At 49.0% G+C, this 27,529-nt stretch overlaps 9 protein-coding genes across 9 annotated transcripts; 5 read left to right on the top strand and 4 right to left on the bottom strand.

Moving 5' to 3' along the window:
- Window positions 1-608: 608 nt before the first annotated feature.
- On the bottom strand, window positions 609-4,454 carry ABOM_001752 (uncharacterized protein; the record flags this gene model as incomplete). The annotated part of the gene is made up of 11 exons (XM_022528882.1): window positions 609-837; window positions 911-2,495; window positions 2,560-2,735; window positions 2,800-3,054; window positions 3,103-3,227; window positions 3,289-3,381; window positions 3,432-3,501; window positions 3,554-3,574; window positions 3,625-3,886; window positions 3,942-4,124; window positions 4,193-4,454. The coding sequence occupies 11 exons, from the start codon at window positions 4,452-4,454 to the stop codon at window positions 609-611; spliced, it is 3,261 nt and encodes a 1,086-aa protein (XP_022393300.1).
- A 1,742-nt stretch (window positions 4,455-6,196) lies between these two features.
- ABOM_001751 (uncharacterized protein) lies at window positions 6,197-7,111 on the top strand (the record flags this gene model as incomplete). Its single annotated transcript, XM_022528881.1, has 2 exons — window positions 6,197-6,889; window positions 6,950-7,111. 2 exons carry the CDS (start codon window positions 6,197-6,199, stop codon window positions 7,109-7,111), a joined length of 855 nt encoding a protein of 284 aa, XP_022393299.1.
- Window positions 7,112-7,198: 87 nt separating this feature from the next.
- Window positions 7,199-8,602, bottom strand: ABOM_001750 (F-box protein; the record flags this gene model as incomplete). Its single annotated transcript, XM_022528880.1, has 1 exon — window positions 7,199-8,602. The coding sequence occupies one exon, from the start codon at window positions 8,600-8,602 to the stop codon at window positions 7,199-7,201; it is 1,404 nt and encodes a 467-aa protein (XP_022393298.1).
- A 4,225-nt stretch (window positions 8,603-12,827) lies between these two features.
- On the bottom strand, window positions 12,828-13,169 carry ABOM_001749 (uncharacterized protein; the record flags this gene model as incomplete). The annotated part of the gene is made up of 1 exon (XM_022528879.1): window positions 12,828-13,169. One exon carries the CDS (start codon window positions 13,167-13,169, stop codon window positions 12,828-12,830), a length of 342 nt encoding a protein of 113 aa, XP_022393225.1.
- Window positions 13,170-13,214: 45 nt separating this feature from the next.
- ABOM_001748 (uncharacterized protein) lies at window positions 13,215-15,049 on the bottom strand (the record flags this gene model as incomplete). Its single annotated transcript, XM_022528878.1, has 4 exons — window positions 13,215-13,443; window positions 13,804-14,422; window positions 14,485-14,815; window positions 14,873-15,049. The coding sequence occupies 4 exons, from the start codon at window positions 15,047-15,049 to the stop codon at window positions 13,215-13,217; spliced, it is 1,356 nt and encodes a 451-aa protein (XP_022393226.1).
- A 2,544-nt stretch (window positions 15,050-17,593) lies between these two features.
- On the top strand, window positions 17,594-18,589 carry ABOM_001747 (uncharacterized protein; the record flags this gene model as incomplete). The annotated part of the gene is made up of 1 exon (XM_022528877.1): window positions 17,594-18,589. One exon carries the CDS (start codon window positions 17,594-17,596, stop codon window positions 18,587-18,589), a length of 996 nt encoding a protein of 331 aa, XP_022393218.1.
- A 575-nt stretch (window positions 18,590-19,164) lies between these two features.
- Window positions 19,165-20,937, top strand: ABOM_001746 (uncharacterized protein; the record flags this gene model as incomplete). The annotated part of the gene is made up of 2 exons (XM_022528876.1): window positions 19,165-19,239; window positions 19,312-20,937. 2 exons carry the CDS (start codon window positions 19,165-19,167, stop codon window positions 20,935-20,937), a joined length of 1,701 nt encoding a protein of 566 aa, XP_022393219.1.
- A 441-nt stretch (window positions 20,938-21,378) lies between these two features.
- Window positions 21,379-23,194, top strand: ABOM_001745 (protein kinase family protein; the record flags this gene model as incomplete). The annotated part of the gene is made up of 2 exons (XM_022528875.1): window positions 21,379-22,594; window positions 22,644-23,194. The coding sequence occupies 2 exons, from the start codon at window positions 21,379-21,381 to the stop codon at window positions 23,192-23,194; spliced, it is 1,767 nt and encodes a 588-aa protein (XP_022393235.1).
- Window positions 23,195-25,449: 2,255 nt separating this feature from the next.
- On the top strand, window positions 25,450-27,468 carry ABOM_001744 (threonine synthase THR4; the record flags this gene model as incomplete). The annotated part of the gene is made up of 7 exons (XM_022528874.1): window positions 25,450-25,512; window positions 25,566-25,652; window positions 25,752-25,968; window positions 26,018-26,187; window positions 26,242-26,406; window positions 26,459-26,900; window positions 26,951-27,468. The coding sequence occupies 7 exons, from the start codon at window positions 25,450-25,452 to the stop codon at window positions 27,466-27,468; spliced, it is 1,662 nt and encodes a 553-aa protein (XP_022393220.1).
- Window positions 27,469-27,529: the final 61 nt, after the last annotated feature.

The raw sequence follows: 27,529 nt of genomic DNA, 5'->3' as shown, positions 1-27,529 counted from the left end.
CCAACATCGTCATATAATGCCAGATGTGCGTCGTGAATGGTCCATGGCAAAGTGGCTGTTCTATCTTTGCGATGGACGCAAGTCAAGTTACGGACTCAATGTGAGAGGTCGAGAACTGAGTGGGGAAGTGCCTAGATGACTACAGTACACTATTCAGAAATATGTTAAATGATCGTCGGAACTGATCCGAGGTGCTGTGGACTTGTACGGAGTAAATGTGCCACTCATTCTAGGGGCGAAGAAAGATTTAACTAGCTTGCTAAGGAGCCCCACTAATATCCCGGCGACGCTTGTCCGTCGATATCCACAATTAGACCCGCAATTTAGAAGCCGGCCGTTGGTCTAAGCTTTCAGTACCCACCCAACTTAATGCACAGGGTTGAGGCTTGGAACGAGGACCCTGGATGATAGATTGGCGAGGGGATTATCGACGTTCTCAATAAAATGTTCCTGAGAGATCCCTGATAGTGAATTATGATGTGATTATGTAACTCTATAATACAACTTTTCTATAATACATTTTAATACAGGATATATCGCAATCGAAAGGTCAGATAAAGAAGTACCGCGTCAAGCAGGATAAGAAAGCCCCCTTCGTCGGTCACCGTTTAGCCGTGGTTGTCACATTGATAGACATAGTCGATGGTAATCTGACAGCCGTCTTCCCGGTAGAACGAGCCACACTTAGAGCAGCCGCCAACTTGTCGGATGTTCTGGTAGTCATTCCAGAGGTCGTTACCACTGATGCTGCAGCTCTCATCACCCTGGATAAAGACACCGCAGCCCCGGGTCTGGTCACCCCAGCAGTTGCCAGATTGGTTAATTCCGGTTTCATTCCTAGAGGGGTAAAAGTTAGTCATGGCAATGTAACAATGACGGACGGTAAACAAGGGGATGGGGAGGGACTCACGCAGAAGTAGCAAAGTAGGAAGTGTCGTCGTTTCGCTGCAGGGTGTTGACGGCGTGGTCGCACCACTTCAGAAAATTGGGGGTCGTGCACATGGACGAACCCTTGCAGGTGTAGTCGCTGGGGTCAGGCTCGAAGACGTTGGTCAAGGGGTTGTAGCCTTGTGCCTGGATGACGAACTTGCTTGTATCGATAGTAGATGTTCCAAGCGGCAAGGTCCACGTATAGGTATAGTCCTTGATATCCAGAGTGATGGGCCCCACCACTGACCACGCCCACGGCGGGGCTGTAGAGCCTTCGGGAAGTGTGCCACTGTATTTGTATAGCGTGGTGCCCTCGACCATATAGTGAGTGCAGACGTACTCGTCGATCTTGAAGTTGACACTCCATCCCGGATCGGTGTCGAACTCACATCCCACCGAGTTCCAGATATAGAGGCGGATGAAAGCGTAAGGAACAAGAATGTCAGCTTGGATAGTGGTCGAGTCTGCCCCTGGAGAGGAGTGGTAGTTGGCAATGGTGTTTCCATTGGGCAAGGATTCGGTGATGACCGCAACCGTACTGGAAGCGGACCCAAGATTGCCCCCTCCTCCCACTGCACTTACGTGGAATGCGTGCCTAGCTCCGGGTTGGAGCCCGCCAATAGTAATTGTAGTCATTGAGTTAGGGACGCTGGCAATAACGCTATCCCCCGAATACACGTAATACCCAAGAGCATTCAAGGCCGCGTCCCAGGACAATTGAGCAGAGGTATAGTCTGAGGCCAAAACTGACAATCCAGACACCGCTGCTGCAGCGCTTCCTGATGTCCAGGATGACGCATCAGCGTTGAACGGAGAGCCACCCTCGATTGCATCCATCATGCTCTGGACGTAGGAATCGACGGGAAGAGTGTCATATGGGTTCGGCAAAGTGTCATCTGTGAGCTGAAGGAAGCCAGCACCACGCTCCTTAGCTAGTTTGGTGACCTCACCAACCGCGGATTCCGGGACGTTGTATACGATGTGCCATAGTTTCCGCGGGTCCTTCGGTGTCCAATCGTTGGGTGTGTAAGAATTAGTGTACGCCTCGTAAGACAGCTCGAAAGTCAGCAGTGTGTCCATAGTATCCTCGAAGCAAGACGCCATGGGTGACCCAGGATTGAGGACTGTGTAGGCGCCGGGATGGGTACGCTTGGTATAGTCGTTGATATATTTGTATAGGTCCACGTATTCATTGTTGTCGCCACATTCGGGCCAACCCTCGTCGAAAAAGATCCCACCAATCCTGCTACCATAAAGCGTGTACCACATATCGACGTCTTCTTCAATCTGCGCGGTCCAGTCTGCCAAATCTCCTGAGCCGAGCCGAGTGGTGAATTTCTGATCGCTCACACCAAGGTACCCGGTCCGTACGTAGCCGAGGACAATTTTCCCAGAAGCCGAAGCTCGATTAATCACATCAGCCCATGTCTTGTCGACGGCAGAGTCTGGGCCATTCACGACATTGGCAACCAATATGGGCATCTTCTCGAGGGGATAGGTAATAAGTCGGTCCCAGGCCGCCGGGTCTGCGAGCGGATTGATGTACGACGCCACCGCAATTTGTTCTAGACGCAGGTACATCACACTAGTCCTCCCTTGTTTCGCGTGGACTGCAGAGGTGATACGTACGGCCATCTGAAGCATTTGAGCCGGACGAAGGAAAGCGAGGACACGAGCCGAAGGACAGCTCCTCTGGGATTGCTGGAAACCCATTATCCTGCTCATTCTTATTGACCATTTCATAGATCACCAGCTCGGCAATGATCCGGTGAAGCAGGATCTGGGGATGAAAGACACGCCCGTACCTATTCACCACCACGCACCGGTTAGCGCAAAGTGATCGTCCGGCGTGACAGGATGAACACTTACCCGTCTGGTAGGATATTTGGAATTCCGGCACTGCTGAGCTCTACCTCGTCATAGGCGGCAATAGAAGCAGTAGCAGCGTCAGCGATCATATCCTGGTCTGCTAATTCGGCGTCTGTGTCCATCAGAAGTGTGATTTGCGCTAATTGATTCACGGTGCCCTCGAATGTTCCTTCCAAAGGGTAGTCTACGCTTCGCTTCCAAGGATTGCCACCGATAAGGTCCCAAGTGCTAAGCTCGTAGAACATGAGACCGGTTCTGTTATAGTTTGTTAGTACACCAGATGAGTGAGCCTCGAGCACTAACCTTGTATTGCTTTCAGACGTTGATTCGTCGACGCCGTCTTCACAAAAGCGGCCGTTGAATTGGCCGACGTAAGAATCGTAATCTACAAACTTGACTTTGTCACCGGCCCTCTTTACTGCAGCCAACTGCAGGGCAGTGAAAGTTAGCAACAGCCTACCAGATAAGAGGAGAAGAACCAAAACAAACAATTTGTGAGTTGGCAGCATCGACGAGGTCGTTCATTATTTTCCGATGATCTTTCGTAAGTTTCTCACTGCTTTGAAACGGCTTCTTTAGTTTCTGGTCGACAGTTAGTGCCAGGATAAACGTCGTTTTCATATGCTACTCACATAGATCCAGGTTGACCAGCTAACATCATCACACTCAGATGATAGATCTTCGGCAAAGAATTTTGCATAGCTGTATAACCACTGTCAACGACGCTAAAAGGAAGAAATTGCATAGCACGTACCCAGTGTAGTAGATCATCCCACTGTATTTTGGTTAGCGTTGAGGCCTGAACGATGAAGGATTGTTACTAACTCTGATGCTAGCTTTTCTTTTGCGGCCTCGATAACGGAATCCAGCCTCATGCTAAAGGCATCTCCATCGATGATGTTTTTTGTGCGAGTCAATTGTCCATCGCAACCATAGCCTAGCGAGTCCCAGTCAAAGGTCTCCGCCCATGTATAGTCTTGATTTGCAAGCGCCGCTGTCTTGGCCTGATTGACCTGAACAGCCTGTAATGCAGACCATTGAAAGATACACTGATTCAGGATGTTTGAAAGCTCAGCGTCATTACCACCTAATGCCCGGTTCATATCAGTTTAGTCCATCGAAAGGTGGCTGGGTATATATACCGGCTGACAGCAATATAACCTGCTGGTTCCCGCTGATGTTGGGGATCTGGTCGTTGATGACATCGTTGATGACTGCACCAGAGCAGGACTTGAACTCAAACGTTCGTGTACCTGGATCCCCTAGCCGTTCATCGGTATTGATGAGATAAGGATACGCGTGGTCATAGCGACTGCACGCCCAGTCTTTCAGCGGCGAAAAATATCAATTAGTGAATGTGGTACAAAAGGGAGTCAGAAACGGATTGACTTACCACTAGTCGAGTCAAGTGCGTCGAGCACACTTCCAAGTCGGTCACCCGCACCAATTCCGGCCGAGTAGGAGTCGCCGATGGCAGCCATTCTTGTGATGAAGGAAAGATCTGTCTGATCGAATTCAGTCGTATCTCTTCCCATCAAGCGCTCGGTGTTCAAGCTTGCATTTCCTTGCACATTCCAATACCCAAGAGGATTTGCAAGGGCGCAACCCGCAAGGGTAGCAATGGCCGCCAGGCCATGCCATAGTTGCCCGTGCATAGCGAACAGGGGACAGGATGGAGGAAGAGAATGAGGAGGAGGAGGAAGCAGGACCTTGGGGAGATTGTAGCAAAGAACTTCAGATGAGGCAGGAAACCTCTTTATATATAACGGTAATTGTGAACTAATAGTAGCGTTACTTAGTATATCTGCGAGTCTTCGACTATCGTCTCCTATCCATGAGGACAATACCACTCCTTTCCTCCTTGCTACCCTCGCATCCGAGATTGACCCAGATCCACCCGTTGTGGTAGCCCGAATGTACACTTTCCTTTGACATCAAATGTTGATATCGGTTCATAGTTGCGGTATTTACTGAAGTGAGACAAAACAATGATTAGGAAATGAGAGATCCAGTAGCGTGGAGTACCAGTCGCCCAGTAGGGGTCCATGCATCATTTGAAATTGCAATCTATACGTTGAAAACATGGGCTCTAGTGTTTAGCCTGGTCCCCGGTGCACAACCGCACCCCTAGATACCAGATTTACCAGCATGCTGCCAAACCCATAGCTGCTATCAAATTTACTATGCACTGGAACAGGTGGGGCGCCAAGAATATCCGCCACAGAAAGTCAAGAAAGCTTTGATTACCAACTCCTGCGCCGCAGACACTAAAGGATCGGTTCAGGAAAGTTCTCAACACTAGACTGATATAGGAAATACATCATTTCCGAGAGTGCCGAGGCCACTGGTAAATGTCTCAGGTGTCGGTGAAAGATTGATGCCTCTAGCCCGAAGTAGCTCGCGATAGCTGTGCGCTATGCAACGGTGGATAGGGCTAGGGTGGCTCCGGCTCAGGAACTAAACTGTCACTTGCACTAGACTAGGCTACTTTCCGCATGGCACAGACTTATCTCCTTCCAAACTCGGTTAGTGTCACCTGCTAGGGAAGAAAACGTCGTTTGGACCCTTGGGGGGTATAACCCTGAGCGGTCCAAAGGAATCCGTAACTCCGTGGCAAGCTAATAGAAGCTTTCTTGGCCCTCCATGGCAGTATTGGCAGAGGCCGTCGGTACCTCTGGATAACTACAGTTAAACCTCGCTATAACGCGATAATGTAGGTGAAATAAATACCTCCAGAGTAGCGGCATACACATAAGCAACCAGATACACACAATTCAGAGAACCTATTTCGAGGATAAGTATAGCTGGGCTACTCTAATATCAAAACAGTACCACTGCACTAAGTAACGGAGCTATGGCACCACTTGGGTTATAAATTTGTGCGTTTTCTGGTTGACATTTGATTAGTACCCACTCACATGAGACCCTCTCCCATATCACGAGATCGCGATTACGAGACCTATATGGCACCCAAACTGGCAAGCCTCACGGCGAGAAGCCTTGCTAATTTCAACCGGAAATGAACTGAGATGAGGTAAAAGATCTCGTAATATTAATCTCATTATATCACCAATTATTACGGAGCATGGTGAGGTTTCTATTCTGAGGCTAGCCTAGTCCTCAAAGGAAGATGATAGGAGATTTCCAACACCAAATGGAACCCCTACCTCGCTAGTACGAGTCATTGATAATATGGATTTGGCTGAGGCTTTATCAGCAAGAGTACCTCCTTTCCAGGAGAAAGCCTTTGCCGCTCAACAAGCCTTGTGAGAGAACTATAAATACCTTGTAGAGTATCGTCCTAGGTGAAAGGGTATATAAAAGGTCTGGCTTCTACGGCAAGACGTATTTCCAGCTCAGCATTGGTTACAGTCAGCCCGATACCTCTCCTTCCATGATGCTGTTCCCCTCCGTCCGAAATGTCGGTCTTTTAGTCCTAGGGACCTTGATCGCAGTCAACCCTACACTCGGTATTCCTTACGATGTTTCGGAACCCTTGGACCCGCTTGGCCCGCTCAGAGTCACTCTTGACTATGGCCTTGCGACAACGTGGCCGAACCCGCAGGACGTCCACATTAACACCGTCCAGCGCAATTGGCAATATAGCAGCCACATTGTGTTCGCCAGTCGAGTCGGGGATTCGGACGAGAGTAACCCTCCAATCTCAGACGGGCAGCTTTGGCAAATCGCGCGAGATGCCGTCGATGAAATGATTCGCGATCGAATCCAGTATGGCACGAGAGACCGTGCACAGCCGGCTGCCATGACAGTTCTAGCCTGGGGAAATGAAATCATTCTTGCCTCCTCTATGAAGGGAGCGGGCTCTTTCTCCTATGACTTTCTTGGCGGCGAGACGCCGGTTGGCAGAAGTCTTCAGCAATGCCAGATAGTCTGGAGAGATATCAGCCTACCTGACAAAGATAAGACACAAATGCACAACAACAACGGCAATTGCGCAGAGCCTATGGCGGCCCATTTATACTATAAGAATAATAGAGTCAACTTACAAGACCAAAAAGCGAGGGTTGGCACATGGGTCAACGGGGTAGACGGATGGGCAAAGACAGATCCATGTGGATCTAACACCCAGGTAAGTAATCAATGTCCTCGTTGGAGTATCCTTCTCAGAAATCAACTAACAACTAGGTAGGACTTTTGGGGCTGCAATCTTTTTACTGCAAATCAAGGCCTGAAGGTCTTAGATAGGGACACGCCGTCAGAACCTTATACACTGGCCAATATTGCAGGAGGACCGACTATTCAGGACCAGATTCAGTTATGCGGGGGTCAGCCAAGAGTATTTGTGGGCTAGCATAGGACTAGGTCTTAGAAATAGTTTAACATTGAATCGTGATTTAAAGAGATATCGCTGGCAGAAACACCAGTATCATAATGGCAGCTACAATTCCATTTCACCTGGCCTCCAACCTTCTCGCTCAATTACTTCAGTCTGGATTCCAGCCGGGGCACCCAGGTCTCTGAACACCTGTATCATCTCAGGGTGCCAGTCCTGCACTGGGCACACCCTTGACAACAGGCGAAGTCCTTGGAGGCGAGGTGTGGATGTCTTCCAGTCTTGCAGCCATGATCGGAAAGCCCCCAATAGATATTCAGTCTCGAATTCCCATCCCCATTCATACTGCATACATAGATCGTCAGTAACAGTCAGCCATTGGATGCTTTTTGGAAGCGCTTCCTCTAGACCAACCACATTTGGTGCCGAGGGAGAAAGTCCAAGCAGAAATGGAATCGGAACTTCCAACTTCTCAAGCATGTGGAGTTCGCTAAAAGTTTTGAAAGACCCGCTGAAGGTGAGCTCCGGGCGTTCAAGGTCCCCTTCTAAGCCGTGTGATCCTGCTGTGATAGTCAAGTCTGTCAACGTCTCTTTAACATGAGACAGATCCGCGGCGATTTGATCCAAATCGATAATATCTGTGACAAAATGATCTTTAAGGTCCGGGCGGTAGTACCAATCCCATTGAAGCTCCCGAAGCCCTTGGGTGACTGATAACACTTTTCCGAGGTGTCCTTCGCGCAACCCCGTCAAGTCGAGCGATATGAGTCTCGATGGATTCGGTGAATATTTCCCAGGCCACATGAAAGTAGCGGGATTATCCACTAAGACCCGTATCCGTTCAACCGACGGCAGGTAAAAAAGGGAGAGAGCGTCTGCTGTGTTCCTGACACCCGTGTATTTGCGAATATCGATACCTGGGCCAGGGTACACGGCTGACACATCTTGGAGACCTGTAAATGGAGGGAGATCGCCATCTTGAGACTCATCGCAGAGGGCCGAACGGAGCATCATGCCCATGAAGTGGCTCTCTCGGGCAAAATTCTTGCCCAGATAGAGACCTCCCAGATTAGGGAGCCGTGATAGTAAAAGTGTAACAAACGCGTCCATCGTTCCAGCGCGCAACTCTCGGGTCCATTGCTCAGCATATGGAACTTGAATTCTTCCGATGCTTTTCACTAGTTCGTCCAAGACAACTTCGGTGACTGGGAGTTTAGGACTTTTCTGTTTATAGTCACGGGACCAGCGTTCAAAACAATCTCCATTGAGGATCACAGCATGCACAAAACTGGCGAGCTCGGGCCTGTGCACAATGCTTCGCAAAAACTGGGCGATCGGAGGGTTCCGAGACTTTGTCCATGTCCACTCAACACGAGCGTAGAGCAATGGCTCGGCAACAGAGCGCCAGCTCCTCCGCGTAAGACATACGGCGTAGAGATCACTGGGTGATAGGGGTGCGAATATCATGTGTAATAGCTCCGGGGGGGTGTTAATAACAGCGGAAACCATTTTATTTGATTTTTCCTGGTCTTTCAAGGAATACTCGACAAGGCATAAAGTGATGCTAGAGGTCTGATGCCAGTTAACGAGCAGCAGAACAACGTGAACTTAACTGTCAACCATTCGCGGGTAAAGGATTTACAGAATTTCCATACTTACTATTAGCGCGGACTACTAATTTACACTAGTTAACTTGAACTTTGGTTCGTTAATCTCGCGGTACCCGCAAACCCACTCTACTAATTAGTTCCATCTACTTACAGTGGACCAGCCTGGACAATTTCCCTCATGTTACTACTCCGTAATAGCAATGCACTATTACTTATACTAGTCAGTTAGACATATCAAATAGGGTCCACTTCATTATATTATATCTACCAATTATAAATCGTTCACTAGTCAGCCAAAATGTTCGGGTTTATAAGCAGTCCAAGTACCTAACTATGAAAAGATGGTATCAATTTTGCAATATCACCGCTTTGGTATATATCTCACAGGTCAATAGCATTACAAGATGGTGATTAATCTTTCTACACAAGCAGTATTTCTACTATTCCCACTCTTTTGTAACATTCTCAGGCGATATTATATACCATGTACTAGTCTTAGAAGTTATTCTTAGCGTTAAAATAGAAAGTGGTATCCTCAACGAATAAGTCACGCGCTAAGAGCTCTGCCCAACAACATTATATATATAAAACGTAACTACTAATGCAGAAATACACGGCAGTCCGTATTCGGGGGTGGTCATCAGTCCCTCACTCAACAGTACTAATCGGCTGGCATTCTTAATGTTTAGCGAGTCGAGTATTAGTAGGAAGATAGCTCTACATCGACTAGCACATCTTATGGCTCGAAACTGGTTATGAAGAATTTGGACCGGTTAGCTCGCAAGTACAAAAAACTGTAGGCCTTTAAATGAATGATAATAGATTAGGTTGCAGACTCTCAGCATCTTAGAAATTCGCTCGCTGCATACAAGTAGTAACGATTAAAAGGGTAGTTGGGCTTACCACGCGGCCATAGAGTCCATGACCACTGGGTGGAGATGGGGAGAGTGGGGTATCAAAGCAAGTGGTGATCAGCCACGTCGGCTCCGTGAGATGCACAGGGGTCTCTACCCCGCCTACTGAACCAAGAAGGCTACATTCAACCTCATCTCATCAATCTCAACCGTCCTCTGTCCAACAATCGCACGCTGAGACAATCATTCGCCCTTGCTAGCCTAGGAAAATTAGCAAAATGCGGCTGACCGACTCAGTTGGTTGGAAAGGCCTCAGAGCCCTTAAGATCCATCTCACTGACCGACTCTCGACGTATACGAGGAGCTCATCGGTGGGCGCATGCATCACCAACTCGCATAGCGGAAAATGGCAGACCAATGTCGCTTTCTCCGAGGCCGATTTGCGTTATACCCTCACAGTTGTGCCAATAGTACCCGCTTCCCAAGTAATAGCTATTCCAAGATCGCCGAAGTAGCGCAGAGCCTACTAAGCACTCTTAATGGGATGGTAAATGAGGATCTCACCCTTATTATGAAACAGTTATTCAGTCAACAATCGGATCCAACTGTGAATGAGATCATAGGCTCCCATCACATTGCCGTTTTTAGTGACACATATCCCCGGTTACACTCTCTAATCAACTATTTAGAGTGCTCCTCGGGTTTGTTCAACCTGGCGGCTGGCCCAGGAACATTTCTGTCCACTTTTCCCGAAGGCAAAATTAGCAAAATTACACTAGACCTGCTTGACAGATGGAAAGCACATGTGGGGCGTTCTTCGATGGGCATAGAGACATCACAAGATTTGCATCTTCGGACCATCTAACGGGTGGAAGATTCTACCAAGCATCAACGCATACGACAGACGCGGGCAAGTGTTGTTATTGATGCCATATTCAAAGGTATTTAACAAAGAAAATGTGCAGCCCCCCACGAAATCAGGTTGAGGGTATCGGACGAGTTGCAGATAAGTCCCGACCAAGCCACGTTGGACATGTCCATTTCCTCCTGTGACGAGCAAGTGTGGCAGGAATCCAGATGTGACTCTTTCCAGTAAGTCGTGTTATCCACGGCATAGCTCTCATGCTGACCTTGATAATTTACAGTTGACAGCCTAGGAAAGAACAGTATATGCGATGCCATTCACCGGGCGAGGGCTAAGGATAACATTCTCTTCATGTTCACCAATCAACAGAGGTTATTCGATATCTCGGACCGATTGCCCCCAGCAGCATCATCTCTTGATAACCCTCCTGGGGAGACGCTTGATAAGCTGCTCAAACACGGAATGTTAACCTAAATCACTATTCGAGACTATTTGGCAGAAACGGCACGGGTAAACTCTTTTACTCAGGATACTAGCACGATCAGGAGTCTCATCACCTTTCATGCGAGGAGCTCTGGTTGGATAGCATGTATCTAGTACAACGAGAGCGCCTCAAAGTGAAGCAGAGACCGGAGAACCAAGGGTACAGCAACGAAGCCCAGGCCCCTTCGATATTTATTGGAAGCATTGGATCCGGCGATACAGTAATGAAGTCGAATGAGGACCGCGATAAGATTGCCAAGTCCCATGGTCTCATCACTTTCCAAATGGAAAGTGCCGGCCTGTGAGATAAAGTTCCCTGCATTGTGGTGAAGGCTGTTTGTGATTATGCCGACAGCCGTAAAACAAGGCCTAGCAAGGCTTTGCAGCCGACGCGGCTGCATCAACCACGAAAGCAGTGATCCAACGGTACTTCTAAGTGCAAGCTAATCATGTACCGCAATATCGGCTTCCGGGTTTGATTGAGGGACGTTGGAATCCTTTAATGATGACGCCCTTGTCTGTAATAAACTTGCCTGACGTCCAGTATTGGAATAAGCGCATCTGAAACACATGTGGGAAAAGCCTCCGATGTCGAAAGGTTCTTTCTTATCTTGAATTTCGCTTGCAAATGATCTCAAATCTTAGTCGATTTAACTGTCTGATGATGCCCCTTTCCCCAACTACACTCAGCTCCCAATTACAGTCAAACTACGCCTCGCGATTTTTGTTGCTTGTGTAATGGAAAACGAGTCGATAATGGTCACATGTTAAACGACACAAGCGCTAACGATTCCAAAGATAGTGGAGCTGCTTTTTGTCAATGGAAAGGATAGTGCTGCGACATCACACATAAGGAGAGCTATCTCATTCTTCGTTCCATGAGAACCGCCATACCGTGAGCGCCCTTTCACCTGCTTTTCGCAGATTGACCATCGAAACAACAAAAAAGAGAAAAACATACAACAGGAGGGATTCGCTGGTGGTCACCCACCCAACTACTAACCTCCCGGCGTGTGGCTTAAGTACGGCTGAGCGGACGGGAAGCCCTGTTCTCCACACCCTATGGTCGTATGTGCTAGCTTTCTAGTTGCAAGGGTTTATATAGGAGGAATAACACATTCTCTTATCTTTCCTTCCTTGCTCCTCTTATGGAAACGGCCTAGTCTAGTTAACTATACAGAGTAGACGGGCTCCTTCATAACGCACTACTTGTATAAACCAAGACAAACTAAAGCATTCCCGCAACTGGACAACTCCTGTACAAGAGCTTGCCATTTTATATACTTATATCGGTTGTTCAATGTCTCTCTTATCTACCAAAGCAAATTCACCGGCTAAGGTAACCTTTACGTGCTTCGTAACTAGAAACCTCCGTTCATGAAGATGATATGTAGTATTATCCACAGAATTTCCCGAGTACTGAGCCCCATATTGCTACACACAATGTACAAATCTATCTGGGATTGGATTCCATAGAAGGCTCATTGGCAAATTCGTGTTGTATGATCCATCGATGAGCCTGAGGCCAACATTCAGCCCTACAATACGTTTCAGTTCTCCAGTTTACAAGACACTCGTGTTACATTTAGTCGGTATAGGACAACTATCGATCAACTAAAGTCTTATATCATGCTATGGTTGACGAAATCTGTCCTGCGGAGTAACTTTATTCTATGAAACAATGTACTGGTTTGTTTGAATAAGACAGTAGATCATAATTATATATCTGAGTTAAAGGGCAAAGTTACAACGAATGTTCTGCACAACATACATACTTTGCCATTCCTTGACTTTCGAATTTATGGTAACATGCTGAGAACAGCTATTGAAAAGGGGTATTTGGTCCGGAACAGCTCCCTTACTCCATCCACCATATCAAACACACGATGGCCTTACCCTAAGTCCATCGCAGAGGAAACTGCTTAGGCGACCTGTACGACCTCCCCCGCACCGGTCTTGCTCTCCGTTTCCCCCATGCTGATATGCTTGTGGTTCGCGCGAACGTCGTCGACGAGCGCATCCAGCTTGGAGTTGCCAGGCTTGGTCTGCCAGGGCTTGGGGCCATTCGGGGAAAACATCTCCTCGATTTCCTCGGGGGTCTTGCCGCATGTCTCGGGGTAGGTGAAATAGAACTGGATCGCGGCCAGGATACACATGACGCCGAAGACGACGAACATCTTCCAGGTGATATTCTGGAATCCGGGAGGGATGTAGAGACCCAGGGCGAAGTTGAAGAGCCAGTTGCCGATGGCCGCGATACCCATGCCGGTGGCGCGGGTCTCGAGCGACCACACCTCGGCCGCGTAGACTCAGCAGACGGGGGCCAGAGTGAGCGCGTAGATGATGATCAACAGATACGAAAAGGCGATGACGGCGTGGGAGCGGGATCCGGTGACTCGAATCACGACGTTTTCATTTCCGCCCACGCCTCCGGGGAGGTATTCGCCAGACGATAGGATGCCGCCCACGACAAAGTAGCAGCAGCCCAGGGCCAGCGCCCCGTAGATCAGAAGATGGCGACGGCCTGCCTCCGTGGAGCTCGAGTCTACTTAGCTTTTATACAAAAGACTGCCTCCGCGGAAGCTGTCAGCTGACTAACCGCGCTTTAATCTTGGATTATTAATGCACCCATCCGCGCCGTGGAAGAACAATCAGGAGAGATCAATGTACAGCACCGCCAGATGTATTCTGAGTTAGTTCCAGTGCAGATAGCGAGGTAAGGTACTAAATCTCAGTTTGGCTAACGATAAGGATTCTCATCTTGAGGCCTCTAAATTGCAGAGGGCCACCATGGGACTTGATATGGGATACGGCAGGATTATTTGACAGACTGTGTGCTAATAGACGATGTATAGGACGTTTTGTCTAATGTCACCGATTTGATGGTATCTGAATCACCCGATTCCACCATCCTTCGCCAGTTCATTTTCCGAAAAGCCTCGGAGGTCATGAAGATAGGTTCCGAAGCGCCCTGAGATTTCAATTACATCCTTTAGATGCTCAAAAGTGAGAGTCGTTTTCTTCCATTTGGCATGTTGCCGAGCGGCGGTGATAACGTTCCTAATTTGGCGTCCATTTAGTTTCTCCTGTTTCAGGACATCCATATTCTCGCGTAGATTATCAAAGTCGATATCTTCGTTAAGGCTCTCGAGTCGATCGATAAAGCTTTGCCAGATCTGACATCTTTGGCTGGGACCCAGGTCTGGGTAATGTAGGGCCAGCTGAATACGAGAGATGAAAGCTTCGTCAAATGTGCCTACCCGGTTACTTGTCAAGATAAGGATTCCCTCGTAGTACTCCAACACACGAAGGAAAACAGAGACTGGTGCGTTGCGCTTAAGGTCTTCTAGGCTTCGCTGCTCGAGCAAAACGTCGGCTTCATCGAGGAGAGCCACACAGCCCCAGATGCGCCCGAGATGCAGCACGAAATCTAAGTATTTCCCAACTTGCTCAGCCTTGGTGCCTACATGTCCACAGGTTACACGGTGAAGAGGTTTCTTGCTATCTCTGCGACTCCCTCGGCTGTCAGTGTCTTTCTAGTCCCTGGTCCGCCATGGAATAATAAGATTAAGCCGTTACCTTTGCCACTAATTAGGTCAGTGGGTTCCTCTTGTTCTAACTGACTGGCGATGAGAGCTTCAATGAGGCTTTTAGCTCTTTTCTCGATGACGAGGGAATGGAATGCTTCACTGTTCCATCTCACGTCGGAGATATGATCCACGGCAAGATCATTCCACGCCTTTCGATGGAGGTTGTAGCCCTTAGTGACGGGCGGAAGGAGATATTGAAAGCGTTCCTCGTCCCGGATTACATCCAAGCTGAGGTCGGTTGCTGTGCGTCTCACAGAAATGGCATTGCTAGGGTGAAGAGTGCGGAATGTGCGCATAGCAATCATGTATCGGTCATCCGTCTGGAGTCATTAGTGTCACATACCTAAAATATTCCCAAGGAGTAGAGGCGGGCCTACTGTTTTACTACATTCGTCATCGCCAGGCTTATATGAAATAATGTTCTTCGTGCGACATTTCCAAAACATCAATCCTCGCCGTTGGAGGATATCAGTGACTTCCCTAGGAGCATGGTGCAGTGGGAATATGTTCATATTGGCAATGGCGCTGACTTCCTGAGGAGCATCCGCCGACATTTCAATTATTAATAAACTACACTCCCAGAAAAAAGTGCCGTCGAATTGCAGAGTCTTGGCTGTTAATGTTCAGGTATATATCATACGCGATTTCTGTGGCTGGAGATCACTCGGGCGCTCTAGGATAGGTGGTTCATCTTTCATCTCCCCTATAGCGCCGAATTCACCTTGGAGGCCCTCGAGAACAGGAGCTAAATCAATACTGTTTTGCTTGCCCGCGGATATTCACACGGAAGATAATTCTTGCATTGGGGATAACCAAGATTCTGCAATAAATCCTGTGTAGTACTTGCCTTTTTCTCGATCAGAACATCCCCTGATTTAACCAGATATTGGACATATGCCGGCACCATTTTACTAGTCTTTGAAAGTTCATCTGCCGCATGATATTCACGCGCAAATGGATTATTCACATACCCCAAGAGACGCTTAAACTGATTTGAAGCTTTGGGGGAGAAAAAGGATCGGACATCCTGTTGGTCGTTCCGGCTGTGATAAATAAAGAGGTATGGCGCATCAAGCTCGTTCGCTTTCAAATACTTGTTGAGAGTCTCTCTAAACTCAGCTTTTCGCTGCAGTACCACTTTTCAAGCTTGTTTCAGATTACTTTCGACTGGAAAAAATGCTTTCAGCCACTGGAGATGGAAGATGGAGCTGCTCAATAGGTTGGGAGCAACGCCCCTTTCTATAGTCAAAGCGAATGGTTTTGGATAGGTACGAAAGACCACAAATGCTATGTCTGGATGTCTCATAAGATTAAGCTCGAGACTATTGACTTGATTCCGACATCTCAAGTAAGCAGCATCTGCTTTCTCTCTTATCATCTCTGGTTCATCCTCAAATGAGACATCGTGATCTATGGAATCCTCATCCCGGACATCCCGGAGGCGATAAAGCACTTGTATTCGTGGAGGTTTATGTGTTGCCTCATCCTTAGTAGACCTCTGGAGCTGTGACTCCAACTCGATGACCCGATCGCGTAATTTTTGTAGTTCATCAACGGCCTCAGTTCCGTTGCTATGATCCCCCGAACGACCATTGTTGCTGGCCGCATCTGAAAGCAAGGCATTCCTCATAGTAGCATTGTAAGACGACTTGGGAAAGGAGTTATGTTCTGGGTGTATCTGTACTATCGATGTACGATGATGACATTTCCCCTCGGACTTTATAGCCTTTGGACGCTTATGGATGAGTATAGGTCGGGTCCGCCCAGCTGCGTTCGTTCCTCTTGTAAATCACGTGGACGAGGCTGAGCATCTCATTCGCTTCAATACAATTACGCCAGGAACTTCTTGCATTCAGACTTGCATTGAAATATTGCCAGGTTGATGCCAAGGTGAGTATAATGGAAGGTGGCCTGCCAACGACAGCTCTGTCACCCTGGGATTATGGAGAACGGTGAGTGCCTCTCAGAAACCTACTGCTATCATGCATACGTATAAGAATCAAGTTCAAATTCGATGTGCTGGCCGGGCTCCTCCGTTCCTTCCAGGTTATATATATGATCGTGCAGCTGGAAGCTATCGATCAAATTTATACAGAAGAGTTCCTTTCTTGCCTGCATAGCCTAGTGAGAAAACTGTCCGAGAGTGGTTCAGCAACTGTGCTGAGCATTCTCCTAGTTAGCTGGAGTCCAAAGAACCCCTTGAGTGCAGAAGGACGATCCCGGTCTCTTCAGTTGTACATGCGGGGACAGTCTCGACGTTGGGGGCACTTGATGCCTAGTCGACCTCTCTATGTGCCGAGATAAATTTGTGGGGATGGAGAGCCCTAAGTAAGGGGTAGCAAATAGTTTTGTCAACCAATCCTTGTGTATCTGGCAACTCCCAATCTCCCACCTCCAACAGCAAAAGTGCTACGTGACCATAAGGATGTTATCGGTGCTCTCCTGAGTTGCAGGTCATCAAAAGGCGATATCTGATCCATCTCCTTCTCCACAGACATTAACTATGTGGCTGCTCTACCACCAACAATGGTAATACAAGCTCAAGAAACAATACAAAACAGGAGGGGCTGCCAATGATGATCGGAGTATGCAAACCACAGCCTATGATTCGGAAGATCTGCTGCCGCCAGCCTTTCAGCTTCCTATTGCGGACTAGAATTGTGCCGGGAAGGATCCTCTTATTGACACAGGGATCCTTCCAGGCAGTGCCCAGTGCGCAGCAGCGTAAGCGATCCAATAACACCCTCGATGGCAACTGCGAGTATGTCGTGAACATGTTGAAGCGGGGTGATTCAGTACTTGGATTGGTTTTGCGCTGCACCGGGTATAGGCTCACCATACGTGGCGAACAGTTGGCGATTATTGGACAGGATCAGCCAGGGTCAAATAAGACTGGATGAGGCGTGAGGCTGTCACTCTGCGCATGTGATATACATTTCATTGCAACTAACTTCGTGATGCCCATGGCTAGTACGTCATATAACCATCGCCCGATTTCTCTGTCATCTACAATCTAGTCTTCTATCCACCACTTCAGAGATCTCTTACCACATTGACGCTACCCGCGGGCCAACCAAAATTTACCAAGCTAGGGAATCATGGCGACAGCGGAAAGCCTGCTCGACCTCGCTCGGAACGCACGAGCAGAATGCAACACCGGCCAGCGCAAGTTCAGCACTGCGCTTCCCGCCCTGGACGCACTGGTGTCGGAGCTGGATTTCTACAAATCCGTCTTGCGCAAGCCCGTGAACAGCGGAGCACTGGTCAACCTGGAAAGCCATCTGACGCCGTGCGCGGGGGCGTTGAACACGCTCTTGAACATCCGGCGTAAGTACCGGAGCGAGATGTCGACCATGGAGCGAGTCAAGTGGAAGTCGACAGACGGCGAGAAGTTTACAGAGGCAGTCAACCGTCTCCAGGATGCAACCAACCTGCTACGAGGAACACTTCGCATGACGAGCGAAATGCAGCAGTGTCGCACAGCGGAGAAGAAACCCAGTGTGGTCAAGGAAGCTGTGCAAGAGACTACGAAAGCGAAAGAGAACGCAAAGGCTAAACCTACGCCTTGTCGCAATGGCGCCGGATGTCGGGCCATGGAGTGCAAGTACAGCCATCCTGATGCGGAGCCTTGTCGGTATGGAGCTGGCTGCACCAATTCCAAATGCGGGTTTCGCCATCCCAAATCGCGGGCCTGCCGCAACGGGGCCGGATGTAGGAAGTCGGGCTGTACCTTCTCCCACCCAGAAGCGCCCGACTGCCGGTATGGGGTAGGATGTACCAATGCAGCCTGCTCGTTCAAGCATCCTCGTGTCGCTCCCTGTTCGGCTGGCGTCAACTGTGTGGCTCAAAATTGCAATCTCTTCCATCCCGAAGTGAAACCGTGTCGGTATGGAATCGGGTGCACCAACAAGAGCTGCACATTTCGCCATCCACCACCACCCTATACGAAGGAACCAACCACGTCCGTGAAACCGGTCGACGAGAAAAAGCCCAAGGCAAAGAAAAGCTCCGCAAATGAAAGTCCGGAGAAAGCGAAAAGGAAGCCCAAGGTGAAAAAGCCCTCCATCATCCCCGAAAAGGAGACGGCCAGTTGACCTGTCACTGTGCTATGTATTCCTGCGCCTCGTTTGTGCGGGGTTTTTACGTTATGCGACGTCTAGTGTCCCAGTTGTTTGGTATGATACGAGATTAGCCGCACAAGTTTTGTTAGTAATCTTTTCCAGAAACGCTATATAGTAAATCTTTGGACTCACAGCAGACATACATACATCCATGGCCAAAGAGTGTAGCCACAGTCAACCCAGGGAAAAAAAAGACATGTATAGTCAGTCTTACAATCTGAGGAATCAACTTAGCCCGCGTTAGTTGAGGAAAGGTAGATGATGGCCTTCCCAGAATAGTCCAGACAACGGATCGTCCCGAAGTTGAAGCTAAAATCTCGTATCTGACGTGGCCAAGCACTAATCTGTACGAGAAGAACAAAATTGCGTCTCACAGCCTAACAAGCGACATTTTGATTGGGAAAAGGCCGATCAGTCGCAGGAGCCTGATCCAACAGGAAGAGGGGCTGTCCCGCGTGAGGGCGCGGCTGGCGATCAAGTACGAGGCCTTTTCTCCATCAGTTCCTGGTCGTTTTCCCTCACTCTGCATCTAGTTGTTTAACAACACAATGGCCGATCCAATTGGGGTCGCTGGATTAGCCCTTTCCGGGATTTCTCTGTTCTTCCAGGTCTATGCGGGGACGGTGCAAGGAAGGTCCAACCTCCAACGAGTGAAGATGGGCGAATCTAACTCGATGTGATATACAGGTATCCAGCTGATGCTGGCGGCACGTGATGTACCTGAGCAGTATCAAAGGCTGCGGTATCGTCTGGAAATCGAGCAAGGGAAGCTTCTGAGTTGGGGCCATAGCTTCGGGTTACTGCGGGAAGAATCAGAGGAGGAAGATGGATTGACGATTTCCATCCCCCAACATGTTCGGTGCTTGGTTCAGGGATACATTGAGCCCCTGTGGCAAAAGGTCTTGTATTTCACGACAAAGACCCCCGGTTTTGTCCCAAAGGACAAAGGAGAGGAGACACTGAGCGTGTATCATAGAGGCATGGCGCGACGGTTCCGGCTGGACCACATGTACCAAAAGGCTAAGCAGGGAACGGTTAGACTCAGGGACCGTATCCATTGGGCGCATTGGAAGATGGACGAGCTGCAAGATTTGGTAGAATGTATGATACATGTCAACAACAGTGTCATCGCCCTAACCGAGGTGAAAACGCAGCAAGAGATCCAGGAAACCGTGAAAGCGACGCTAATGGGCTTGCTTAGCCTACAGGATACCGTCAATGGACTGAAGGAGCTGATGATCGCCGTCGATGAGAATCGTCGTAATAGCCAGCCATCACAACTGCCGCTGAGCGAGCCGGAGGATCTCCTCCGAAAACTGGCTGAGTTGAAAGAAATGCGATTGCAATCGAGACACAGCAAGGATGAAGGGAGTCTTCAAGCTTCCTTGAAAATCTCGCCTGAAAGAGTCTGGCCTTCGGATCAAATGAAATATCCGTCGCCTCAACGTCAAGATGCGACAAAGGACGGCAATAAAGGGTTCTGGGTGGAATACAAGGACTATTCCAGTTCACAGCAAACGGCGGGCCCGAAGAAGGATGAAATTGAGCGGCATATTGTCCGAGAACTAGCAACACTCTTAAGCTTAAAGCTACCGCAGAGCTTTCGTGTAGCGCAGTGTGTTGGCTACTACGAGGAGGGTGGGTCGTTCGGCTTGGTTTTCGAGAAGCACACCGAACATGCTGACCAAACCATCATCCCACTCTCTCACTGTCTGTCCCTAGAGAGCGAGATGCCCAGTCTCGGAGAGAGGGTCGCTCTCGCTCAGGGAATCGTCCAGACGGTGTTCCAACTTCATGTGGTCGGGTGGCTGCATAAAGGGCTGCGGCCAGCGAATATCCTGCTCTTTGAGGACCATCACGGGCACATTGCCTATGGCAAGCCATATATTTCGGGATTCGAAGATTCTCGCCCGGCAGCACAGCCTAATCTAACGGAAGAAGCTCATTCGCGTTTGGTGAACGATGACTGGTATAGACACCCACTCATCCAAACCCAGATGCCGCGGCATCGGGAATTTCCATACTGTATGCAATATGACCTCTATTCCCTTGGAATATTGCTTGTAGAAATTGGCTTGTGGAAGTCGATCCCCAATGTGCAACGAATGGTCGGCCCGAGCGACATCAAATCGCATATTCTCGGGAATCGGGGCGGGTTAATACAAGCCATTCAATTTGCGATGGGTAAAATATATGCCGACATTGTCATCAATTGTCTGGATCCGGGTGAAGCGATGGACGATCAGATCCAGATGGATAGCTATATCTATCATTTTGAGACGCTGGTGGTGAAACCTATGAACCGAATGTCTGTAGATTGAGGGGACTTTTATGTAACAGCGATATTTCATCTACATCACATATCCAGTGCTATTGTCAGGGGTATCATGACAAGGACACAGCCAGAAAGTAAAATAAATACATTAATATGTACAAATATGAACTGTGGAGTGCTTTAGAGCAGTCGCAAGGAGGGGAAGCTGGCATAATTTGCGGGGGTGACAGGCTCATGTGGCTTAGCACGTATAAATTGTGTTAGTCAAGTTACTGTGGGTATTGACTTAAGCAGCTCTTTCCAACTCTTCCAGCCTTGTGGGTTTCCAGCATTCACCCCTCACCTCGTCAGCGGCCTGCTCAGGATCTTCTCACTGAGAGGAGACAATACCCTGAAAGGCTGTTCCAATCAAATCTTGTCCAAGCTGCAGTCAGTCATTGTACTCTCTTACTTCATACCTCAAGCTTTCTTCTTCGGAGCCGACATGATGGCTACAAAATGGGGTGAGTATGGCATTGGAGAAGATCCGGTTAAAGCCTCAAACTACCCTGGTAAAAAGCTCTGTGAGCGGCTGTCCCGAAGAGAAGGTCATTGGTCGGGTAAGGGACAGGTAAACATCGAGTTTCGGCAAAATGATGTCGTGCCTCTGGAAGATGACCAGCAGCTCGAATATAAGGGATCATATGGGCGCGTGTGTCGGAGTATTTTGACGGTGGACGAAGAAAGAATCGTCGTGGCCCGGAAGACGATGCGACTTTCCGACATTCCAGCAAAAAAGATTCGTGACGAAGTGAAGATTCTTGAGGATTTAAAACATCGCCACCTGGTTACCTTTATCGGATCGCTTACCTCCAGGGGCTTTGCCAGCATCCTTATGTATCCGTTTGCGACATGCGATCTGGAGAGGCTACTCCAGGGACTGGACGAAGCCCAGTATCACGAACAAAGGAGCCCGGTGAGCACCCTGCTTTCCGAGCTCGGATGGATCCAAACCGGCCCCAAGGCAGCCCCATGGAAGCCAGGTGATATTTTCCCCCATCTGCAACGCATCTGCGGCTGTGTATGCAGCGCCCTCCTCTACCTACACCAGTGCCGGATCCGCCACAAGGACATCAAACCATCGAATGTGCTGGTGAGCAAGGACGGGGTCTACATCACCGATTTCAACATCTCCAAGGCGTTCAAGAGCGACCTGTCCTCTCATACGGTGGGCCCTTACGCAGGAACGATGAGATATAGTGCTCCGGAGTGTGTGTATGAAACGGGTCGTTCCTACCCGTCTGATGTGTATTCCCTCGGTCTCGTTTTCATGGAGATATATACCTATATTCTGGGCAGGTCTAGATCTGATATGAATGACTACACCAAGTCCGATCTGTCGCTCTCGAAAGACTCGCAAATCCGACACGCTGCCTTGCGAATTCTTTGGGTGAGGGTCATTTTTGATGGGGCAGGGAGAGGTGGCTTTGGCACGAACGCTGGCATGCAAGAGCTGATACTGAGAATGATAAGCGAGAATCAGGACGCACGACCTGAGGCTTTTGAGGTCATGTCTGAGCTGTGGGCTCATAGCCCATCGGGAGATTTTTTCTGCAATGAATGTAGGAAGCATAAAGGCTGTGTCGGCTATAAGGGCCTAACGAAGCGATACTCAGAGCTCTACGAAAAGTATAATAACACCATAAAAGAGAAAAATGACTTAGGTACGTTTAAAATATTCCATCCAAGCTTCTCGTTTAACAACGCGTACAGAGAAGAAGTTGGAGCAAGCACGGGAGGAGCTAAAAGCGAGCCGAGCAAGCAACGGTCCTCTGTCACCATCAGGCGAGGTGGGGCCGACGAAATCACCTCAGCTCACATCTCGGTCACTATCCCAGGTGTCGGTTATTCGCAGTCCTAGGACAGGATCGCCTGTGATACGCAATAAGAGTGGACAACGATTAGACCTTGACAGTTTAAGTTATTCGCGTACTGTCGACACAAGCAACAGTGACCTCATCGACACCCTGAAAAAGGTGCAAGGACTGAAGCTGTGCCGCGCACACTACCTCACCGAGAGATGTCGGAATCCGAAATGCTCTCATCGGCACGACGTAAATCTCACGGAGGAGGAGCTTGAGGCCTTGCGGTATCTCACACGCGGTCAAGCTCCTTGCAAGAATGGAAATGGTTGTTCGTATCCGAAATGTATATATGGCCATATTTGTCCCCTAGGTCCGTCAAAGCATCCTCATGACTGTCCCTTTGCGGACGATATGCATATAAGAGATACGATCCCAGTACTCTCGGATCCGTTAGATTGATGCAAGAAGCCACTGTCAAGTCAGGCACAATTTTAACATGGTTTCTCACTTGAGAATTTATACTGTGATTTTCCATACATGACCACCTAACCATTGGCGGGGATGGCTATACATAGTTTAGTGAACCTCTAGCTCAGTTTATGATAGATACACACAGTCCACACCAGGAGCACTCCCGCATTGTAGGATTAAGCTTTATCGGCCAATCATGGATTAAGTTTTTGCGAAATGACCATAATATGCCTCATTTAGACTAGGTAGTAGTACTGCCAACACAGAGGTAGCACAAAGAGCACGAATAGTTGAGATGCTCCAAGCTGTGGTGTGGTGGACAGATCACGGTGGATATCGTTATTGATCAAGATCGACGTGTCCGCGGAAGAAGCTCTGGGTTCTGTCCTTGGCGTCCTAGGCTGTTCAATCGTGGAGAACAAGGGACGACCTCAGATCGCATCTTACCCCTTTTCTCTCCAGCACACGGCCAGCTGTGCAGTGGAGATTGAACCGGCATTCCGGCATTATCACCCTTGGCACCGCTGGAACAGGTGTTCCCTGTAACTGTAAAAGTGGATTCGTGGCGCGTCTCCCCGGATATGTGGCGGCGCACAAATCAGAATTGGTCCGAGTCTCTACCAACAACGAAGAGGAAGAGTCTCTCAGTAACCGCCGAAGTCTGTATATATTAATCTATTAACAGCTCTATTATTGAATATTCTGTCCTATCCAACGGCTTGTATATTGATTTGTAATTTAGATAAATTAGTCAGAAAAGTCTTCGATAGATAATAGCAGGGCCCTGCTCTGGACGTTGACTGAAAAAAGAGGGGCCACTTGGTTTATTCAAGGCGCGTAAGACCGAATGGGGTGTTGAAGAGGCACCGACATCTATTCTGGAGCCCTTTTCCAGGACAGAAGATAGAAACAACTTCCCAGACTGAGTATTTGCATTATATTAAGGAACTATCGTAAGTAAACCTATGTCTATTGTTCTTGGCAAATAACTTTGAGACTCCAGCTTTCTTTTCTTCGAGCGGCGACAGCAGTCAGCCTTGGGACCCGGTTTCAAAGACCCCGCAGGATATATACAGGTATTCAACGAGGTTATGCAGGTGTCACAGACGGGAAGCTGGTGGCTGTACTTGATCTTCCGTCTCCTATATTCGCGGCAAGACAGAGTTATGCTCTGTCGCATGCTGCATGCTTTCATCCTCCCCGGTGTGTCGGGGAGGATGACTAAGTGGGGCCCGGTGGTTCCGGGGCTAAGTCACCTGATCCAAGAAAGACACGGAAAAAAGAAAAACACATACAACAGGAGGGATTCGCTGGTGGTCACCCACCCAACTACTAACCTCCCGGCGTGTGGCTTAAGTACGGCTGAGCGGACGGGAAGCCCTGTTCTCCACACCCTGTGGTCGTATGTATCAGCTTAGCTTTGGTATTGATTTATTATCTAGATAAGAGTTCACTTGCAGTTGTTTGCTTTCTGCTCGTAACAAAACCCACGAACTCTAACGGAGCGCGAGGGAACTCTAATTGGACCTATCGACGTGGATCTCTTAACAATTTTCCAAGGGTCATCTTAAAGAATGATGTTAAGCAAAGTTATTTTTTCCATTACTTATATTCCCGATACCCGTCAGTAGTCTCTGAACGAGGAAGGTATCAAAATATATCATTATTGTTGTTGTTGTTGTTGTTGTTGTTGTTGTTCGCAGTATCCCCACATATAGCTCCTTTCGCTCTGCTCAGGTCGTTGACGGCCGAATATATATATACATAGTACACAGCTCACACCAACATCAAAGAAATGAGTTCGCAGGCACAGATCAAAGCAAACAGACATCTTGTCTCCTGAGCTGGAATAGCCGGCGATCTTTTGGTTACAAGGTAATAGATTTCATTATAGTCAGATGCCATACTCAACTCGACCATCAGGGGTTTAGATGTCCTGGTATAACTGTACGAGGCGACAGGACTGATAAGATAGAACTTGAAAAGTCCATGCTGCGGGCGGTGAAGATGGTGGGGGAATTGGCCGCCCCACGTGCGCCAGGGGATCCCGACCGCCTACTCCCTCCGGATAAAAGGCAACGGCGCGACCGGCCAATCGATGTTCCGGGATCGACCCCTCGTCTGACTGGCCGATATCGCCATCGCCGTCGCCATCGCCATCAAAGCCACAAACTTTCCGGCGCAGAAATCTACCAGCAGGGAGGAATTCTCAGCCCAAGAATTGCGACATCATAACAAACAATATGACGAGTACAGCTCCGACGGAATCTCAAAAATTCCTCTCCACCAGAGGTGGTGACTATGGCGTGCGTCTTCTCAGCATGAGTCATACCTTGACGATTTACTGATTGTCCCTAAGCTCTCGTTCGAGACCGTTGTCTTGAAGGGACTCGCTGCGGATGGCGGTCTTTTCTTGCCTCACGAAGTCCCAATTGCCCATGACTGGGTATGTATGCTCAATGCCGCATAATGACTCCATGCCGGTGTCTTTATTTCTAGCCTTCGAAGCGATTCCCACGAATCTGAGGCTAATAATAGATTGCAGCAAAGTTGGAAAGATCTCTCCTACGCCGAGCTCGCCTTCAAGATCTTTAGCCTGTATATCTCTCCCTCCGAAATCCCCCCAGAAGACCTGAAAGGCATCATTGAACGGAGCTACTCGACCTTCCGTGCCGAAGATGTTGTGCCCTTGGCGCATCTGCAGGACGACAACCTGTATCTCCTCGAACTATTCCATGGCCCAAGCTACTCCTTCAAAGACTGTGTGTTTCCCGAGATCGTCCTGGTGTTATTGTGCTGAGACAATATTAGGTGCCTTGCAGTTTCTGGGAAATCTCTTCGAATACCTCCTCGTGCGGAAGAACCAAGGAAAGGTTGGAAAAGGTGCGCGCTTCGAAGCCCCTAGTCTGTTGCAACGCAGCGGAGCTGACCAACCAGCAGATAGGCATCATTTGACAGTTGTCGGCGCGACAAGTGGTGATGTACGTTTTATTGGTGTGCTCTTCATATAGCCTCGGGGTTAACCATGTATACAGACTGGATCTGCCGCTATTTACGGTCTTAGGGGCAAGAAGGACGTGTCGGTCGTCATCTTACATCCCAAGGGCCGCGTCAGCCCTATCCAGGAGGCGCAGATGACTACCTGCACAGACAGGAATGTCCACAACCTTGCCGTGACGGGAACATTCGACGATTGCCAGGTATGTTCGGAGCATATTGGAATTGCGGGATAACAAACTCACAGAGCAACAGGATATCGTTAAGGCTATGTTTGGCGATCCTGATAGCAACCAGGCCTTGAAGCTCGGTGCTGTCAACTCGATTAACTTCTCGAGAATCCTCGCCCAAATCGTATTCTATTTCTACGCCTACTTCTCGCTTGCTAGAAAGTCCCCGACGTTCAAGGTGGGTGACAAGGTCAGATTTGTGACCCCCACTGGAAACTTCGGCAACATCCTCGCGGGCTACTTCGCAACCAAGATGGGTCTCCCCGCCGACAAGCTGGTCGTGGCGACCAATGAGAACGATATCCTGCACCGCTTCTGGACAACTGGCCGCTATGAGAAGAACCCTGTCCAGGAACAGAACGCTGACGGCAGCGTGAAAGCCGACGCTTGCAAGGAGACACCGAGTCCTGCAATGGATATTCTGGTCTCCAGCAACTTCGAAAGACTCATGTGGTTCCTCGCAAAAGGTATGCCCCACGTGATAGTCACGGTTTGATCTTATGCTGACTGATCATAGAACAAGCAGCGGCAGCCGGCATGGACGACGCCTCCAGCAAAAAGAAGGCCGGTGAAGAGGTTTTGGCCTGGTACCAATCATTGAAGGCAACTGGCGGCTTCGGCCCTGTCGACAAGGACCTCTTGGCAAATGGTCGGTCGACTTTTGACAGTGACCGCGTGAGCAACCCAGAGACTGTGGAGACGATCAAGTCTTGCTACCAGGAGACCAAATACGTTCTTGATCCCCATTCGGCTGTTGGAGTTACCGTTGCGAAGAGATCGCTGGCCAAGACGGGCTCGAACGTCCATCACATCTCGCTCTCCACTGCCCACCCCGCCAAATTCTCCGAGGTCGTCGAATCGGCTCTGAAGGGCGAGGCCGGCTTCAACTTCGATGAGCAGGTGCTTCCTGACGAGTTCAAGGCTTTCGCGCAAAAGGAAACCAGGGTCACAACCGTTGAGAACTCGTGGGAGAAGGTCCGGGAGATTGTGAAACGCCAGGCTGAAGAGGACATCAAGGCCGAGAGCAGCGCTTGAATCAAAGGTTTATGTGAGACGAATGGTCTAGGCCCCACTGCCTGACATTAATAGACATCTT

The sequence above is a fragment of the Aspergillus bombycis genome, assembly GCF_001792695.1.
Source record: "Aspergillus bombycis strain NRRL26010 chromosome Unknown contig00008, whole genome shotgun sequence".
Classification (NCBI taxonomy): domain Eukaryota; kingdom Fungi; phylum Ascomycota; class Eurotiomycetes; order Eurotiales; family Aspergillaceae; genus Aspergillus; species Aspergillus bombycis.
This window is presented reverse-complemented; position numbering and strand designations above follow the sequence as displayed.